Below are 21,074 nucleotides of genomic sequence, written 5' to 3'. Positions count from 1 at the left end.
GGCATAATTGTTCCAATTCCACTAAATTATTTCTGCTAGCAATATCGTAAACACGACAAACGTTCTCCACACTCAGTTCTTTTTTCACCAGATTTTGGCATTCATTCAGGAGATCACTGTCGCAATGATAAGCTGCCACTTTTATCAAGTCTATAATTTCATCTGAATTTAAATTCAGGTCACCGGTGTAAAGGAAGTACAGAAAGGCTCGATACATTTTGTATGTAAAATTATTAACTTCCATTTCGTTTGTTTTCGATTCATCCCATTGGTCTTTGAACATGTTTCTGAAATACTGACTTTGGATTTGTAAAATCATTTTATGGACATATATTGGTTTACCTTGTACTGTAATTGTAAAGTCACTTGTTGATTTATCGTCAAAACTATGCTTGAAATTTTTAATACGACTTGAAGTTGTATGGTTTGTAGTTTGATAATCAACTGCTCTCCATGTCACAGGGGTAATTGAGAAGCTGGTAAACATGTCGTAAAAACTCTGAAAAGTAGTTTCCACCGGGGTGTCCAAATAACATAATTTTCCACACACACCCCATATGAAAATTGTTCTATGAATGTTCATAGCTGCTGACAAATCACATTTTGCTGCAATGTCTATAATCTTCTGCATATTATCTGCCATTATTTGACGTGGACTATTTTCTTTTACTGAGGATTCCATTCCAAGTTGACCTGAAGTATTTCTACCCCAGCCAAAAAGCATGCCATCTCTTGATAATGCTAACACATGATTGTGACCACATACAACCTTCATAATTTGTTTGGTCGTTAATTCTTTTACTAAGTTAGGTTTCGTGTAAAAATGATGCGGAAAGTCGTAAGTTACTATTCCCAATGTTCCTAACTCGTTTTGCCCCCATGTGAAAACTTTACCATTTTCTGTCAGTCCAACCATAGATGACCTTGTAGTTGCCACTTGTACTATTTTAGCTGACTTAGTACAAGTGTCACACCGATGGCCTTCATGGAAACATTCAACCTTTACAGGGATGTTTCGTGAGTATGGTCCTATTGTACCCCAAAAATAGACCTCACCATTATCTGTGACGGCTACTGTATGAGTTTCAGCACATGCTACTCCGATTACACTTTTAGTCGATAACGAATCGGCAATGGTTATTGGGTAATTCTCATCATATCTATGTCCTAATCCAAGTTGGCCATTATTATTTCGACCCCAAGTGTATAATTCTCCTCGACGTGTTCTGGCAATTACAAAGGAATCTCCACAGGCAAATTCTTCAATCTCTTTATTACAAAGACTGTTCACTTTCTTAGGGTCAATATAACCGTCACGAGACCTGTCTGCTTCTACAGTTCCAAGGCAGTAACTTTTCAAACGACCCATTGAATACACTTGGTCATCTTTGGTCACAAGCAAAACAACTCTACCAAATTCTCCGAAAATAAAGGCTTCCTTAATATTTTTGAACATATCGGCATCTATATCAAAGATATTCATAACTCCCCATTTAGTCAAGTTGTTTATTCCGGGAGGTAAATTGAATATATTATTTTTAACTTTCTTCATCATATTTAGAGAACCTGGAAGAACACAATGACGTCAGAACAACAAGATAAGTTTATCCTCTCCTTTCCTCTCTTCTGAATAACTGAATGAAATTATTACACATGTAACCATAGATACGATTGCAGGTATTACAATTTGTGTAACTTGCCATTCTGTTGATCAACAATGAAATTAACTGTATATTATTTTCCTATCTCTACAATAGAAAGAATTCTTATTTACTTTACGGCGTTAGTGAAAAAAATCTTCAACTATAAGATCTAGATTGTTCTATGAAAAAAATCTTCAACTATAAGATCCAGATTGTTCCATGAAAAAAAAAATCTTCAACTATAAGATCCAGATTGTTCTATGAAAAAAATCTTCAACTATAAGATCCAGATTGTTTTATGAAAAAAAAATCTTCAACTATAAGATCTAGATTGTTCTATGAAAAAAAAATCTTCAACTATAAGATCCAGATTGTTCTATGAAGAAAAAAAATCTTCAACTATAAGATCCAGATTGTTCTATTCTTTTGAAATCAGACACTTGTAGTACAATAGTAGCAATCAACAAATAATAGTTAAAGCCTAAGGAGTTTAGTGTACCAAAAACATATATACATTTACTTTGTCTGTCTGTGTCCCCGTTCGGGAAACATAAATCTCAAGACTACTTGATAGCCACGATCAATTTTGGCCAGCTAGGAATTGAGTTAGAGTCTTTCTATTTCAAGTGAGCCCCTGCTAGCGCTGCTCTCGATGTATGTTTCCCTGTAGCTCCCTCAAAAGACGAGGGACAAGTTGCTGTGGCCGAGATCCTTCAATAGTTGGATGTGGACAGGGTTGCCACAATGAATTATTTCACCGACTTTGCTGTGTACTGTCTTGTTAGCCATTCTAAGTAGCCTACGATCTTCACTCGTCAAGACCAAACAACTGAATGACAAATTGGCAACACAGCCGAGGTCATTCGCTTCTTCCCCCAAAGCAAAGAGAAAGTTTTCTCCGTAAGAGGGGCAGCGAGGGTGACGCTTAAGTATGTTTTACACATTTTCCGAGGGCACACTTGAAATAAAAAAGGCTCTAGTTGGAACAGGTAATCCATATGAATGTTGTTCATTCTAGCTATGGAACTGCTTTGTCTTAATTACAAAATAAAAGGTGACCAATGCAAATCACTTTTAATAACACAGCCGAGGTCATTCACTTCTTCCCCCAAAGCAAAGAGAAGGTTTTCTCCGTAAGAGGGGCAGCGAGGATGACGCTTAAGTATGTTTTAAAAATTTTCCGAGCGCACACTTGAAATAAAAAGGCTCTAGTTGGAACAGGTAATCCATATGAATGTTGTTCATTCTAGCTATAAAACTGCTTTGTCTTAATTACAAAATAAAAGGTGACCAATGCAAATCACTTTCAATAACACAGCCGAGGTCATTCACTTCTTCCCCCAAAGCAAAGAGAAGGTTTTCTCCGTAAGAGGGGCAGCGAGGTTGAGGATTAAGTATGTTTCACACATTTTCCGAGCGCACACTTGAAATAAAAAGGCTCTAGTTGGAACAGGTAATCCATATGAATGTTGTTCATTCTAGCTATGGAACTGCTTTGTCTTAATTACAAAATAAAAGTTGACCAATGCAAATCACTTTTAATAACACAGCCAAGGTCATTCACTTCTTCCCCCAAAGCAAAGAGAAGGTTTTCTCCGTAAGAGGGGCAGCGAGGGTGAGGATTAAGTATGTTTCACACATTTTCCGAGGGCACACTTGAAATAAAAAGGCTCCAATTGAAACAAGTAACCCATATGAATGCTGTTCATTCTAGCTATGGAACTGCTTTGTTTTAATTACAAAATAAAAGTTGATCAAAGCAAATCACTTTTAAGAAATAATAGTATAAATCTTTCCTTTACGCAATTCATTCATTCTTTCGATTCCGTGAGTGATCTTTCGGTTCAGGGATTTGGTTCAGTTCATTCCGGTAGTAATCGTTACGCAATTCATTCATTCTTTTGATTCAGTGATTGATCTTTCGGTTCAGTTCATTTCGGTAGTAATCGTTGATCGAGCGATGCATGATGGGAATGAAATATTGCGCAGAGTTAAATGCTATGTTTGGGATTTGAATATTTTAAATGGCGAATGTTATATTTGATAGTTATTTTCTCAGAAATTTCTCTCTGATTTGCACTTATTTAAATTGTCAAGTGAAATTTGTTACACGAAAGAGAATTGTTTAAAATTTTGTTTCAGTGTTAAAAAGATGTATTTAATATATATGAGGCATGTAGCTGAATTGTATTAATCTACATATTTTTTTAGTTATGTTGTTATATTTTAATTTTTACATAGAGTAGTGGTTAGTGTTTGGAGGCTTAGAGGCCCTGCGCCCCTCAAATGAATAAAAATTCATGTATTTCACTTGCTTTTGTTACAAACATTCCGAAATAATGGTTAGTTTCAGTTTTTGTGAATTTTGTTGCTGGAGTTGGGGAATATGGTGGTTTCTGGTGTGGTATTTTTGTTCAGTATTTTCGAGAATCAGAATGCAGGAAAACTGGCGGTACTGGGTTTCTATTCAACGAAAACTGCAGAATTATATTTTGGAGATAGTTAGTATATTTAGGTGAATAACATGGCTTGTCATTGAACTCTCCCGTATATACCGAAAATACCCGAAAAATTTACTTCTTAGGCGCAAGTTCCGAAGACCAGGAAACACAATAATACAAATCCAATTTGTTATATAATCCTATACGTTTTGGCTTAAATTATCTAGGCAACAGACTCGTATTTTCAATCACATTGACGACCTGGCGTATAGCAATTTTTGAGTCATTTTTATGAGAATCAAAGTGAGTCTATGTATTGCAAAATCAACTGAGCTTGGAAAAGTCTTTGGGGTTGGGGGACTCTTGTCCCCACCGCCCCCTCGTGGAGTTGCCATTGCTTGTAGTCGCCTTTAAAGATTAGTACGGGGCGTGACTCTAGGTTGCAAACCACTGGATTAAAATACACAGTAATAAACGATAATCCTTTATTGATGTACTTTTTTCCCAAACGCTTCAAATGATGTTCTTTTACACGAAATCCAGCCAACCTTACTTTATCAAATATATCTTCTTCACACTCTCTACTACACCCAGCGTGCACTTTTCATGACAGCTAATTCCTATATGTTGCCTACTGCCTCTCTTTTCTCTCCTTATTTTCTCATGTACTTCTCGCTATGAAATCTATTTTTCTCCGTTTACACTGGCTCTGATTGGAAACAGATCCTGAAATATCTCTTCTCTCTTTCTACTATATGATATGTAGCTTTCAGTTTGTGAACATAGACACGTTCTCACTCTTTCAGGCTCAGCATCACGATGCACCTGTCATCTGCATCGAACTTTTCAACGAGGTCGTCAGGGTCTCTTCCTCTCCTCCGCCCTCTTCGAAGATTATATATGGTATTTGAAATCCTCTAAGGATCAGACATTATTTTTCCCACAATTTTTACCACTTATAGATATAGTTTGTCTCTGTGCAGTCATCATATCCGTCTGCTGTCAATATGAAAACGGTTAGATAAGTTTATTTGTAAACTGGAAGACCATCAATCCATTTCCTCTGGATCGTATGTTAGACCCAAGTAAAGGTAAATACGAAATTCGAAGCTTGATCATGAAGAAAATAAATATTTTATGTAGTTTTCGCAACTTTTATTTATATATTTATAAATTCTTATATTTCACTCACTTGCCTTTGTGAGCATCGTCGGACAAAATAGCCTTTTGATGATTAAATCGAGTATGTATTTATATCTTAATTTATGTTCACCTCCTCACGTATCTTCCTGTGTAGGCGACTTCTCTGAATTTCTTCAACATTTCAATGAAAATATTTTATCTGCAAAATTCTTAAACACTTCACACTGATCACTTGCTTTTACTGATCAAAGTATGAGTTAAAAATCGATGTGAAACAGGAAAGGAGGGCAAATGTATCTAATTTGATTCCACGATTCGAGAAAATTTTGTAGGCTCATCCGTCCCACTAATTACGAAAGTAAGCAAATGATCTTATGTCGTGTCTTGTCGAAACATGTATTTACTTCATAAACTATAAGCGAATTAATAATAAGTTTCGTTTTCTTTTATGTATATTGTAAGGTTCCATGTGTTTTCACACCATGCTGGATGTAACCATGTTTGTACACCACGTGCTGGGTATAAACACTCCACAGACGACATTCACGAAGAGGACATCGTCCACCATTGCCAAAAGTCGGTAAATGACGGAGATCAACGAAGGGAGCCGACACTTTAGGATAAAAAAGGAGAGCACACTACAGAAGACGTCAATCTCGCTCGGCTGATCAAAACATCAACTCTCCAAGACGTCTGGTCATTGAGAGCTACCCTTCCAACACGCTCTAAGACGCCTGGTTATTGAGCTCTTTTCCACTTCTCTAAGACGCGCTGTCATTGAGATGCACTAATCACCAAATTCTCTAACAAGGAAAGTTCGGGAAAAAGCACACGCCTGCAGAGAAACTAAGCGTGCCATTTGAAAGACCAATTCATGTTGATTACAACAAGCTAATAAAATTCCTGTAAGGTTGAGAACTTTTCGAGAGGTTAAATGTTAAATGCACGATTTGCATACGATTTGTACAAACATTTGATGTGTTTCGATTCCGACCAATCAAAGATTATGCAGGAGATTTGTACATAGTATGGAACTTCATCCGGACGTTATGATGTACCACATAAATCAAATAATAAAGTTCGTGTCCATGCTAATGAATCAGTTCCGATCATCACGATACATTGGATTGTTTCAGTTTGCCTTCCACACGGCAGGTTGCCGAACAAATTACATACCTTTCGAATCATCTGTCGAATTTGCTTTTCGCTTTGGTTATATGCACTGTTCTCTTGACGGATGCAACGCAATTCCACATATAAAATGTTCACGGTGCAAGGAAGTCTTTTGCCTGCGTCATTTCTTCAAAGAACAGAAGAATAACCGTGATCAATTTTCATCTCTAACCTATCACTACTGTGAACAGTATAATGACTAATTTTAATTAATAAACCCGTTAATTATTCCAAAAGTTATTTTTTTCTGTCACCTCTGATAGATTTCAATTCATATGTTGATATTCGTTGCTAATAATGTTGTACTCCACGCCTTTAAATGCGCATATACTCATTTTCTCATATAAATTTCCAAATTGAATCTCTCGAAAAGTTCTCGACCGTACAGGAATTTTATTAGCTTGTTGTAATTAGCATGAATGAATTCGTCTTTCAAATAGCATGCTTCGTTTCTCTGTAGGCGAGTGCTTTCTCCCGAACTTCCCTTGTAAGACGCACAGTCATTGAGAATTCCAACTTTCCTCTAAGACGCATGCTCATTGGGAGGCACTTATCCAATACGCTCTAAGACGCATGCTCATCGGGTTCCTTTAAACTTCACCAACAAATCTCTAAAGTAATTAGAGGCACTTGTACTTATTTGTAATATTTTGTATTCAAAAGGAAAAACTTTACAATAAAAGGCGATGGGAAAGTCCAAACTCCCGGGTACAATCTTTTAGCTCTATTCTAAAAGACTTTACAAATGTATATACACATATATGTCTTAGGCACAGCCTATATTCTGACTTGGGGACTGTGAACCGAAAAAAAAAGTATGAAAAGTATTGGCTAAGAAGGCATGAAAACTTCAATCTTTGCACTACAAACATCGATCCGGAAAAGTATCCAGAATATCATTAATATTAATTTCTGTTGTTAGTAAAATTTAGATCTCGATCCAATGAAAAGTATCCAGAACATCATTAGTATTTATTTCTCTTGTTAGTAAAATTTAAATCTCGATCCAGAAAAAGTGTTCAGGATACAAGAATAATAATAATATTTATACGTAATACGTGAAGACATTTGTTTGTCTTCCTAGCAAAATTCAATCTTAATCTTCATTACCACTTCGTACCTTTCTTATCAAAATCGAATTCCTTCACTTTATTACTGAGATTATTCACGGTTTCCTCAGCCAGTACCAAGCAAGAAAAAACACAAGAGCTCTAAGAACTGAAGGAAATCTCTCAGTTATGATGCACAGGAAAATTCTATGACCAATAGGAATCATCTATTCTAATTTGAATGCTACGTTTAAAAATTAAATTGCTCTTTCTTCGTACATTTACTTAGTGTTATGGCTTTAAAGACATTACAGACATACCTAATTTGCCATAATCGCCATCTCCCCACGAAAAAACAACCCCGGCATCCGTCACTGCTAGAGTTTGGGCATCTCCACTACCACATGCAACATCGATGACACGATGACCTGGAAAATACATTTAAAAAGTGAGGACAGAATAGTGTAAATTTGAATTTATTTTCACGACATTATAAACAAAGATGACAACAAAGTAAAATATGTTATTTTCATACGTAACGAGTGTAAACCTTCATTAGAAATAATAATGTCAGACATTAGCACGAAAATAAAGACTATTCAAATAAACATTACCAGCCAATAAAAAGTACACCTCGTTGTAGATCTAAAGTGTTCGATAAACCTGCCTGTTTCATTATGGTTTTAAGCTATTAATGACACAAGTCATCATATAAAAAGTAGACTGTAATTATTTGAAATAATTTACACTATTGCTTCGACTATACATAAAAACAAGTCAGAGCCACTACAAGTCCGTAACCATGGCCTTGCACCCCATCATCGAAGCATACACACACTACTTCTCTCTTTTCAATGTTGCCAGGAGCTACGTTGAAATACAACTGACTCAAACAAAAAAAAATTACTAAAATTACATAAAATCCAACACTGGCCCTCCACTCGAGCTTTCTAACTCTCAATTTTCCATATATTCTTTTGAGCTACAGGGAAATATTCATTAATTAACTGAATTACTGATTAATATGTTTAACGGGAAGATCAGCACTGAGTTTATTTGTCGCCGTCACAATGGTCAACACATGCTTCTCAAAAATAAGAACAATAATCAAATATAAAATTGCTGGAAAAAAGTTTACACTGAATACGATCAAAATAGTAAAATAACACAAGATCTATAAAAAATTAAAGCAAGGGTCTCAGGACAGGATAGACTAATTTGAACAAAGCTGTCGGCAGGTCATAGATGACAAACTTGAGTTCAGACAAAAGCAAAATTTGGTTAACTCCCGAAGCTGAAACTCATGAATCTCTCAAATGATTACCTGAAAATAGAAAATGATAATATTAAAGAGTACCGTATCTTTTATAATGTTCGGAGACGAGCAAAGGTCAGCAAAGTTTAAAACAGAATGAGCCAGAATATTACATCTAAGGATCGGCTTTACTGGTTTGGACCAAAATTGGCACAACGGTAATTATTGATGGCTACTTAGAAATTTGCCAAATTTAATTTTAACCGATCAAGGCCAATAAAAACATTAACTTTCATTTCCCCGCAAAGATTCAAAATATCTAAATTACAATCGATATCAAGGGCATTGGTAGCCTCTACCTACAAACTCTGCTACATCTGATTGAGACTGCTCAAGGTTAAGTACTAAATTTCGTCATGACAAGGTCAAAGTCAAAGGCCGAAACTAATATTCTTAAAATGAAAATGATAATAGTTAACAGTCTTGTATGTTTTATAAGGCTAAGAGACAAGTATTGGTCAAGAACATGAAAATAGGTTGGGAAGTTGTGGGTAATCGGAAGTCCTCACCAAGTTACCATATCCAAAACAAGAAAATTAAATAAAATCATACAAAAAAAAAAAAAAAAGAAAAAAAAGAAAGAAAAGAACCAGAGATTTTTCATCCTTCATTATTTTATAGCAAAGATTATATTCATAATTTATCTCTATTATAAGTAAATATTATAAATAAAGATTTGAGAGACCATGATATATTTACCTTCTTATGGTTCAAATTAACGATTAACACGTTTGTTCCATTGTTTTGTGACAAATCGCAATTACTGAAATCCTTTGTGAAACTTGGATCAAAACATCTACTCTGATGGCTCGTAACTCGTGAACTAAAACTCAGGCACATAAAGTATTTCACATGCACATTATGCAACTCAAGGTATACCTCCGTGCCAAGTTTCGTTTCGTCAAGATTGGGGAAATTCTGTACATCGTGTTTCAAAAGTGCCGGCAAGGAAATGAGTGTTGTTTGAATGGGCGTGGCCTAGAGTTTCAGAAAGTCGCTGTTAAATGTTAGTCAATTCGTCTTCTCAGTTTGCAGTTAGTCAGTAGTAAGATGGCGTCCGCTGAACAGAAGACGTTTTGTGAGTTGCAGTTTGCAAAAGACTGAGTCAGTAATTTCGATCCAGCGTGCTTTTCGTCGTCGTTTTGGCAATGATCCGCCTGCATCCAAAAACATTCGTCGTTGGTATCGCCAATTTGAAGAGACAAGATGCTTGTGCAAAGGTAAAAGTGTAAACGCTGACACATTGTGTAACGCTTATGACGACTTTAGCTATCGTCTAGATGTTGATCGTGCTGCTGCTAGTGGATACACAGAGCATTTGTAATAGCACTGCTAAAACTTGACGATTTTACAAGTTTGCAATTGATCCCATTTTTGTAGCATGTTTTTATCAATACATATGGACTTTTAAAATCAGGTCATACTTTTTGAAACACACTGTATGTGCTGTCCTTGTAATTTATGATTTTTTAAGGATGAAAAATCAAGCGTATACTAATACTAATCATTCAGTGTGAGTAAGTGCAGTACTTCACAAACTTCGAAATTAAGAGAGACGACGAAACTCTGTATCCTCATCAAGTGATAAAGATCTACAACCAATGCTCACCTTTAAGTCCTGCAACTACTGTTGGAACATTGTGATCTTCGCTGCTACCGTGGCCTAGTCTTCCGTAGTTTCCTCTTCCCCATGTGTACAAATCACCACTAGCAGTGATAGCGGCACTGGAAAGAAAAATGTATAGATTTTCATGAAATCCCGAAACATGTCTGCATCATATTTAGAACTACACTTCCTAGTAAAATTATCATTATTATTATCATCTATTCTCCCTGTGGGACTAATGAGGGTTTTTATTTATTTGTTTATTTTCTACGTTCGAGCCTGGAAATGTTTCTTCCATGTTTCTCGATCTCAAGCTTCAACTTCCAATATTTTCTTATATTTTTCGAATCATCGACCAGTTGTGCTGGCTAAAACCGTCCTCTTCTCTCCTATCCGTTTTATAACATCTTAGTTTATTACTCTCTCCAACAATTTTACCTTCTCTATCTTCCTCCAACACGGCATTTCGAAGCTCTCTAAATATTTCTTCTCTAACTTCCGTAATATCCAAGTCTCTGGAACCATATAGTCCAATACCCCATATATAGCACCTGACCAGCTTCTTCCTTAGTCCGATATTAAGCCTGCTAGTTAAGAGTAATCTTTTCGTGTTGAACACCTCTTTGGCTACGGCAATTTTTGATCTGATCTCTTTAGTGCAGTAAGCGTCTGTCGTCACAACACTTCCCAAATATTTGAAATGATCCACATCTTTCATCATATATTAAGTGACTTGTGCCACTGATGATTTTAATGCATAATTATACAAATAATTCAATTCGACTCTTTAATTCGAAGTCGAAGGAAATATGAAAAAAATTTGAAATACTCAAGAAGATGTATTTTAAATACCTAAAATCCTGGGAACAAAACTACAATATAAAAACATTAACATGTAGTAGACTATTACAGTATTGTGTCGACTCCTTCTCAACTTAGCTACAGTCACAATCCCAGGATCACCAAATGAGCTCCGCCCAGCACCTCACCCTCTAAGTATTGGAATATAACCAACTAATGAGTAGACGCAGTTGTTTCTAGGAATAGGGCTGCTTTGAGTACTTTCAAATAACATATTTAATGCACTTATAGCAAGTTTAACACATTCATCTTTCAATAAATTTTCCATCTCCTTTCTATTTTGGGGTGGAGTTTTATAGATATGTGCCAAAAAGAACTTGTCAAGATGACTATACAAATTCGAAGTTCACACCACCTACACACACACACACACAAACACATCATATTGGACAAAACGTCTCCTTTTCCTTTTCTTCTAATAGTTAATTCTTTCACCACTAGATGGCAAAATGATACAAGACACACTATCAAATGGTAACTTATACTGAGACTTTATAGAAAAGTAATTTTGTTTATTAAATTCATTCGTTTATCAAAAGAAAGAAATTTTGGTTAAAAACAAATCAGTTACAAGACTTATCTTTAAAGTAGGATATTATTTGCGTGATCCAATATCATAAATAAACAAACGACATTTACTCGCACATAAAATATGCCTCATGTATCATGGAAAACACATTTATGTACAGTACCACATACACTGAATTGACACTCAAAAAGACACGTACAAGTAATAAACTTAACTATCTTTTTTCACTTAAAGTTCGTGAACTCAGTTTAATATGATTTAATTGTTTTTATACGATCAACAAAATTTTCTGTTTCATTTATTGCGTGAAGTACCCATTTAATAATACTTGGTTGACATTCAATAAATCTTACATCCCCGAACATTTCGGAAACTTCAGATTAGTCTGGCACACATTTTTCATTACTTCATAGCTATTTTGTCTTCATCTTCTTTATCACCAGATAGATTGTGTTTCTGTGCCTCTTTTCTTTGGCTGTCACTGGATAACCGTAAAGCAGTTCTGTTTACAATCGTAAGCAGTTCTGTAACTGTGTTCTTTTGTTTGCAATCTGTCCAATACTAAATATCTCTGTTTCAAATTATCCAAATAAGATGTCCAAAAGTTCGATTTACCTGATTTTTACCAATATTTTCAATACTTTTTCCGAGAATAAACTTTTTTCTTAGAATTATCCAATATTTAGAATTATTCAAGTTCGAATTTAAGAGAGTCCGCTGCATATGTACTGAATATTTGAAGCATATATGTATAATATACTCCAAATATTCAGTATGTAAAATGCTATATTTTGAATTTTTCAGCTAGTTCGCCTACAATGTTCAGAGTAATGATTGTATTATAACCTTAAAAATAATGTACAACTTAGCTGGTAACTTCAAATCTAGGAATGTTAATCATCCTAGTAATACATTCTTACCTGTATGTACTTCCACAAGCAATGCTCACAATGTTCTTCCCAACAAGGGTTTGAATAAGAGTAGGTTCATCTCTGGAATTGTTATCCCCATGACCCAGTCTACCACCATCACCATTACCCCATGAGTACACTTCTCCATCTGACGTCAGGGCAAGAAAATGTTTTCCATCAGGGTGAGAAGCAATTTTAATGACTTCCTTATCGCCGAATCCTTCCACAAGCTGAGGACACTAAAATAATAGATAAAAATAAATAAAAATCGTTACATATTTTGTATGTGTTCAACTGAAAAATAGGTTCTTCATTTCCTTTCACATTAATTTTTCATTTTAGGTATTAATTTTTGTGCATTTAATAAATTTTCAAGGACAATTTTCAATTTATGTCAAAGTGTCTTGCATACTTTAACTGGATAACCGTAAATAATCTACATGTAAATAATCAACATTAATGCGTTCATTATGAAAAACTATCACTCAGTTCATTAGAATTTCATTACAAATTGTCTTTTGATACCATAGAAGGTCAGGACATCAAGTTCTAACTCCCAAATTCAAATTAAATAAAATTAAATTTTCAGCAGTAAAACAACACTGAGTGGAGAACAAGTTGTAAGCGTAATTTTATAACAATACATTTTTTCTTTCTTGGTAGTGTTTTCCTGCCTGCCAGTTTGAATATAGGCAACCCAAAAAATCATACATGACAAGATAAATAGCGTCAGATACTGATAAGGTAGTTTAGCCAATGTAATACGTGAGGTTGAATAACAAGTAAACAATGCAATGCCAGTTTGAAAATCAATCAACATAGTCAGTCCTGGACTGAATATAGAACTCAAACGTACTGTATATTGTAATGGCACTTTTTTTAATTGTAGAATCCGTTTTCGCAAAACAAAGACAGTAGTTGATTAAGAAAATAATAAAGAAACAAAAATGCAAAACATTAAGTATTCTTTTTAAAAAACTAACTTTTTATTGAGAAAAACTCCACTCCTATAAATTTCTTTTATGCACCTCTAGCTTTCAACATTATAGAACTATTTGATAAAACCTAACATTTTTTATTACAAAAGCAACTTACCTGAGTTTCTGAGCTGTAATACATGACAAAAACTTTCCCGCTCTGCGTCAGGATCAACAAACAGCGCTCTGCACACGATATTCTGTTTACCCCTAATTCACCAATTGTTTCACAGCACTGTGGTGCAATCCCAGGTGAAGTTGACCCTGACCATGCTACCCAGCCCCAGGAAAGAACTTCCTGATATTGGCCTATGTTATGAGCCTGAAAATGGATATGTAACACAGTGTTAACTTCAAGCTTAAGAGGATTTTTCTACATCAATACAAATGTTGAATAACTATATACAAAAAAGGTGCACACGGACGTCTTCCCTTTGTTGTTTATAATATTGCCTAACTAATAATTCAAACACTAGTACTATATTGTGCAGCAGCCGAATTGAATAAAAAAATGAATGAATATGGTTTAATAGGGATGTCAGCAAGGAACCTATTTGTCCCCGCCACGAAGCAGCCGAATTGACATTTGGCGTGAACAAATGTGGTCGCGAAACGCTATTGCCAAACTTCTAGTCAGAAATTTGCTTTTCAGTGGGCGAATACTGAACTTGTAACCAGGCCCAGATTGACCAGATTGACTCCCTAAAGATCGATTAGGAATAGCCGATCCTTGGATCCCCAAGGTTAAAAAGTGAGGGAAAAACATACAAAATGTTCACGACAGAAATAAATTGGTATTAAAAATGTGACTTGTAATTTTTTGAAACCATTTCCATAAAATGAATAGAACTTAAACTTGCAAAAACGAGCCGCATATGAATCGCCAGAGAATGGCGAGAGGTGTAAAATTCCCAGATTGCATTTTGGCGCCAGTAGTGTTCTCAAGTTACAAAATACACAAGCAAGAGTGATACCGTATGGTAATGCCCAACAATTGCCAGTTCCAGGCACAGCCTAAAGTTTAACAATCAGTGTTGGTTTGTTAGTGTAGCGAAAGAGTGAAGAATATGCTCTGATCATTTGTATTTTGAATAACTATTATGGGACGTATAGTGGTTATTCTGTTCATATTTGCTCAAAAATGAGACATTTAGATGTCTCGTTTGAGAATAAGAAAAACGAGACAACGGTTGTACCCCCCCCCCCAAAAAAAAAACTGTCCCAGCTAAACCAGAATGTTTGGTTATCTTACAGTTCCATGATTTTAAATATTTATAAGCTTCAGAAATTGAATTAAAAAAGAAGATACATAGGTGTGTACGACAGAAGTGATAGGAGCTGTGATTTTTTTCGAATGCATTAAAATAAGCACATTTTAATTTCAAGTACTAATATTGTGCTAATATTGTGCTAATTCTCAAACATTTTTTGAGAATACAATTCTATACTGTTTCGTATTTATTTCCTTTAAAGTGTGTATCCTATCGGTTTAACAATGTAAAATGCGGAACTTGCAGTTAACAAAATATAACCTACACTCTGTAACTAAATTCATATATAAGCTGAATAGAATAATATCACTTTTATATTTTATGTATGATTGCTTTGGTCGGAATAATATTTTAAAAACAATATTTGAACTCTCATTGTGATTCTGTTTGTAGTAGTAAAAAGAACCACTAAAAGAAGTTAACTGCACAATATAATACTTTTTTTTATTAGGTTTCCCTAAGAATAATTTAATATTTAAATTTGAGATAACTTTACAAATAGATGAGAGAGATGTCAAGTGGCTACCAGCGTCAGCGGCCCTCAAACTCGCTAAAGGGAACAAACACCATGTCAGCTGAATCGGACTCCCGTACCACAGCGTTGGCAACGTCACTGTAAGAGGACGGATTTGTTGACCTGAGAGCACCGCTCAAGATCAAACGCCATTTTGGCTGCCGCACATGAATATTACTTTTACTGTAGTATTTAAATGTGTACCAAAATGATATATACTATATTAGGCGCCAATATACAGGCAGGTGCCTGTATATCTTTATCAAATGTAAAATGAAGCTTCGCGTTGTCAGTTCCGAGTAACTACAGTGTGTCTCAATAGTAAAATATTACAAGTAACATAATACAGTATTAAAAAGTACGAATACTATTATGAAATTTTTTTGTGGAAACATGCAATGTTTTGTATATGGAACTGCCTGTAAAAGCCTGTCAGATTTTGACAGGCATTATGCAGGCGCCTGTTTCGGCGAAAACACATGTAAAGAAAATATTACAGGCACATTGTCTTCAGGTGATATGCATGTCGAAAAAGTATTAAACTTCTGTTGGAAATTTTGCACAGAAACACGCATTGTACAGAACCTGTACATTAAAATGAGAACATGCAATGTACACATAGTCACTCACATGCAAGTAAATGGAGGGAATATGTGCATGTACAGTACCTTGAATGGATTGTTGATAACACTCGCAATACAGTAAGAATGAAAAGTATAAGGAAGGTGCCTGTTTATCAATATGTAATATAATATGTGACATTCGCATTACATGTATATTATTGCATTACATGGAAAACGTATGATGTAAAATATGTTATTTTACATTTATTATTTTCGTGTACATGCGAAGTGTGTAACTAACGTACGTGCAGTGTACAGGAAATGTAAAGGTGAACGAGAGCACTCAATGATCATAATTGCCAATAAATGGATTAAACAGATAGTGTAGTGAACAAGGTGGATTGGAGCTAAACATTCACGTTATAGGCATAGGAGACATGCAATATTCAGGCAGAAGTCTCCAATTCGGCATTCGCTATGCAAGGTTCTGACACATGTATAATACATGGGATTACAACTGAATACATTGCCTGTATTATCTCCATGTACATGCGAAGTGTGAACCCACCTATGTGCAATGTGCAAGTAAACGAATAATGCAATAATCATGATTGCCAACAAACAGGTTAAACAGGTGCATGCAATGAACAAGGTTAATTGGAGTGAATCATTAATGTCACAGATGTAGGAAACATGTAATATTCAGGCACCAAGTCTCCAGTTTGTCATGCACATATGCAAGGTCCTGACACATGTATAGTACTTAATGCGGTGTACTTTACATGTATATTCCGCTAACACGCCCACTAATTCGCTAACACCTGTATTTCACATGTCAATTACATTTTTATCAAATGAAAAGCAGCTGTCGTCAGATCCTCATGAGGTAACGTATATGTCAACTACATGGAATATGCCGGTTACGTACATGTCTTTCCATTCTACATGGAGGGCGCGGTGGCTCAGTAATAGAGCGTTCACCTCCGGTGCTTGGGGTCCCTGGTTTGATCCCAGCTCGCGCCGTGTGGACTTTGTGGTAGACAAACACCGTGCTCGTGGGTTTTCTCGGGGTTCTCCCGTTTCCTCCCACTTTCTTCATTACACTATTTCACTCATTTCTCATTATCACCGTCTCCTTTAGCCTAACCGGCATAATCGTGGGACGTTAAACTTAACGATTTCATTTCATTTTTTCCATTCTACATGTTGTTTACACACATTTTTCACGTTGCAAGGCTGCAACCCTATCAACATGAAAACTACCTGTTTCCGTGAAATGAACATGCCATGATCGTGAAAAAAATCGATACATGTCTCATGCGTTTAAAAGTGTTGCATTTTCAGGCGCATGTACAGGCGCCTCTAAAAATATGCCTGTTTATGCATGTTTCACAGGCGCCTGTAAACCACCTGCATTTTCTGTCTGGGTAATTTCAAACTACAAATTCCAACGAATGATGGAAAATTGATGCTAAAAACTACAATAATAAAACAAGACATTTAAGAAAAAAAGGCCAGTGGGACGGATTCGAAGTATGAAAAGTCCTTCACGAAAGTTAAAAATGCAAGAATAGCTTAAACATTAGGAAAGTACACTGATGACACTAATATGTTTTAAATTAGCTTTCGCAGCGAAGTTGAAATTGTAGTCGTATAACTAATAACTTTCAGCATGTTTTGAAATTATATTGCAATAGCAATAAAACTAAAATACTACATAATTCTCATTGTAAATAACTTAAACTAAATCAGCTAGTTTTAGGCATGCTTTCACAGCTCGATTTGGCCTCTCTTTATTAATTATCCCTTGGTGTTTTTACGCTGACCTGTATTTTGTATATATTTAGAATAATTAGCTTTTTAGGATACACCCTCAACATGTTTCATGCAATGAAGAACAATTGAAAGGCCTAGAACACAAGATAAGTAAACGCAAGTTTAAACAAAAGTGAGTCGATTCAGGGCGCAAAATTTCCGGTCGCCAGGTCCAGCAACTAGAAATTTAGAGCTGGCGACCAATGTTCAGTAGGAATGGTTTCTGCCTAAACTCATAGGGCTGCGCAATTTCTGTTTCGCACTAAAATAATTGTCACTGAGTGAGAGAAAACACGGAACGTGTAGTCTACACAACGGGCACGTCTTCACATTGACGTTGAAATCAGACACAAAAAAAGCTTTACAGTGAAAACTTCATTACGAGATTCCCAAATTTGCTTCCAATTGTCACGCAGTTTTACCTGTGAGTACTTCTTCATATGAGAGAGGCTTCAGCAGTCTCAACATAGTTAAGACTCCCTACAGGAATTCACTGAAGACTGACAAACTAGATGATTTGCTGACAATTTCTATCAATGACCCTTTACTTAAGGACTTTGGTTCGAAAACTGCAACCCACATCTGATACTTCAGTGCAAAGAGAGTGCGTTACCCAAACGTGAAGTCTTAAGGTAGATATTTTTAAACATGTATATGAACTGTCCAATTCAAAATTGATTATCCTGAATCTAATTGTCTGTTGAAATTTTATGCCCTGATGTAATATCTTTCTTTGTGAAACCAAAGGCGGAGGGGGGGACTCTCATAATTTGTACGTGAGAGATACAGGCGACCATGTTTGGAAAAAAATGAAATGAAATCTTTGAGTTTTACACGGTGATTATGAGAAATGAATGAAATGGTGGAATGAAGAAAGTGGGAGAAAACGGGAGAACCCCGAGAAGACCCACGCACACGGTGTTTGTCCACCACAAAGTTCACTTGGCGGGAGCAGGGTTTGAATCCGGGACCCCATGCACCAGAGGTGAACGCTCTACCACTGAGCCACCGCGGCCCAACCATGTTTGGATTGGCGAGTGCGTCTGACTTTGAAATTTTGCGCCCTGAGTCGATTGTATTTTATAAAATGGGTAACTTAAGCATTATGCGTACGATTAACTCAAATAACTCGCGTCTGTAGTAGGAGACTGTCTTTCAGTAGAAGTAAAGGGTATCACATAAAGGACGCAACTTTTGAAATGCTCAACACTTCTGTTGTAGTAAGTTGGCAGAACTGAACGTTACACGATTTTCATCTGTTGTAGTTAGTAGTCACGGAGAGCTGAACACCGCATGATCGTCGTTTTCTGTAGCGTAGGAATGGAGCGATTCACGACAGAACAGTGTTGTCATACTGAAACCTAACTACAAACGTGATGAATAAAGTGCACGTGCAAGTACGAGGGTCACTACGAAAGTTTTGAGATACGCATTGTTGTGGCATAGTATTTGAATTCGAACAATTGCGTTCGGTAGTAGTATCCAGAGCAAAGAAGCAAAGCAAGTTTCAACTCGCCTCGCTTATCGCCTTCACTTGTTTGTTGATGTGAGTAGTATTCGGCTATCTAGAATGGAGCTCGAAAGGGAACATTTTCGGGCAATGATCTTTTACGATTTCAAAAGTGGTTTGAACGAGATACAAAGCCTTGACCGTTTGCAGGGGACATTTGGAGACCTTGCTCCTTCCCGTGCTACAATTTTTCGGTGGTTTGGTGAATTCAGAAGAGGCCAGACATCGCTTAAAGATGAAGAGAGAGCTGGACGTCCGGCAACAGCTGTGTCAGATGAAAACATTGCCGCTGTGGAACAAATGATTCGAGAAAATCCTCGAACAACTTTCAAGGACATTGAATCAACAGTGAACATTGGATCGCCAGCAGTAACAAAAATTCTTCATGATCATCTTCGGCTCAGGAAGGTTTCATCTCGTTGGGTGCCTCACATTTTGACTGAACAGCAGAAGTGCATGCGTGTGGAATGGTGTGAAGAAATGCTTGCAAGATTTGATGGAGGCAATTTTCGACGCGTCTCTGACATTGTTCCTGGTGATGAGACTTGGATCTATCAATTTGACCCTGAAAATAAACGCCAGTCTACATTTTGGATCTTTGCAGACGAAAATCCACCCACGAAAGTGAAGCGACCGCGAAATGTGGGGAAGAAGATGGTCGCAACTTTCTTCTCCAAATCTGGCCATGTTGCCACTGTTCCACTTGAAGAACAAAGGGCTGTTACTGCTCAGTGGTACACCACTGTTTGCCTAACAAAAGTGTTCCACAAGCTTCGGGAACGGCGTCCAAGAACTGGATTGCGTGGGATCCTGCTTCATCATGACAACGTGTCTGCACACACGGCCAACATCACAATTCAGTTTTTGGAATCTACGGAGGTCAAATTTATGACTCATCCGCCGTATAGCCCTGACGTGGCCCCGTGTGATTTTCCACAGGATCAAAGATCGCATGCGTGGGAAGAGATTTTGCAGCCCTGAAGAAGCTGTAGTGGCTTACGAGAATGAACTTTCAACACTTGAAGAAAAAGACTGGCAACACTGCTTCTAAAAGTGGTTTTCGAGGATGCAAAAGTGTGTACAGTGTAATGGTGAATACTTTGAGAAAATGAAGTGTACATTGATTTTAAGTATGTAAGTTATTTCGCATCTCAAAACTTTCGTAGTGACCCTCGTATGCTGAAAAGTTATGGAAACTTTCATCGAAAGAACAAGAGTGTGCCTGTACAGCCGTAGAGGGCATTTGAGTGATATCATATTTCAAACATAATCACAAGTAACATACACTGCAAAAACATATAAATTACTTAATTTCATCAATAAATTTTTGTTATTATGCACTCAAAAATTGTGTTCTTTATGGGAAACCCTTTAAGAGCTAAATTCAGGCCCGTATTTAGGTAAGTGCTATTCTGTGCTCGAGCACAGAGCGGCAAAAATTTTAGATATTTTTTAAAGATTCACAATAAAGTAATATTTAAAACTAGCAACACGCAGGGTCCCGCGTAAGCGCAAGAAAATAAGTTAATATGTTTAATTCACTCTAATTACACTAGTTACTAATTAGCTAGCTTATTTGATTATTTTTAATAAGTCATCCTGTCCCACCCCCACCCCAAGAAGTGAGGAAGAACTTGAACATCATGAAAACTGATACCATTAAACTCAGCGACCTCGAAAACTATGAATTTAACACTAATATATTAGTTTTCGCTTACTTTTAAAATTCCCCCCAACCCCACCCCCAACCTGG

General features: G+C 36.4%; 1 protein-coding gene across 1 annotated transcript in view; it reads right to left on the bottom strand.

Moving 5' to 3' along the window:
• Window positions 1-21,074, bottom strand: part of LOC145681142 (E3 ubiquitin-protein ligase HERC2-like) — a 314,525-nt gene that overhangs the window by 235,255 nt on the left and 58,196 nt on the right. Inside the window, 4 exon segments of the mRNA XM_081752576.1 lie at window positions 7,770-7,877; window positions 10,374-10,489; window positions 12,681-12,910; window positions 13,767-13,970. Coding sequence (XP_081608702.1) covers window positions 7,770-7,877; window positions 10,374-10,489; window positions 12,681-12,910; window positions 13,767-13,970 — 658 coding nt within the window.

Source organism: Thermobia domestica, chromosome 3 (genome assembly GCF_964235325.1).
Source record: "Thermobia domestica chromosome 3, izTheDome1.hap1.1, whole genome shotgun sequence".
Lineage (NCBI taxonomy): Eukaryota > Metazoa > Arthropoda > Insecta > Zygentoma > Lepismatidae > Thermobia > Thermobia domestica.
The sequence above is the reverse complement of the archived record's forward strand: the minus strand, read 5'-3'. Positions and strand labels throughout refer to the sequence as shown.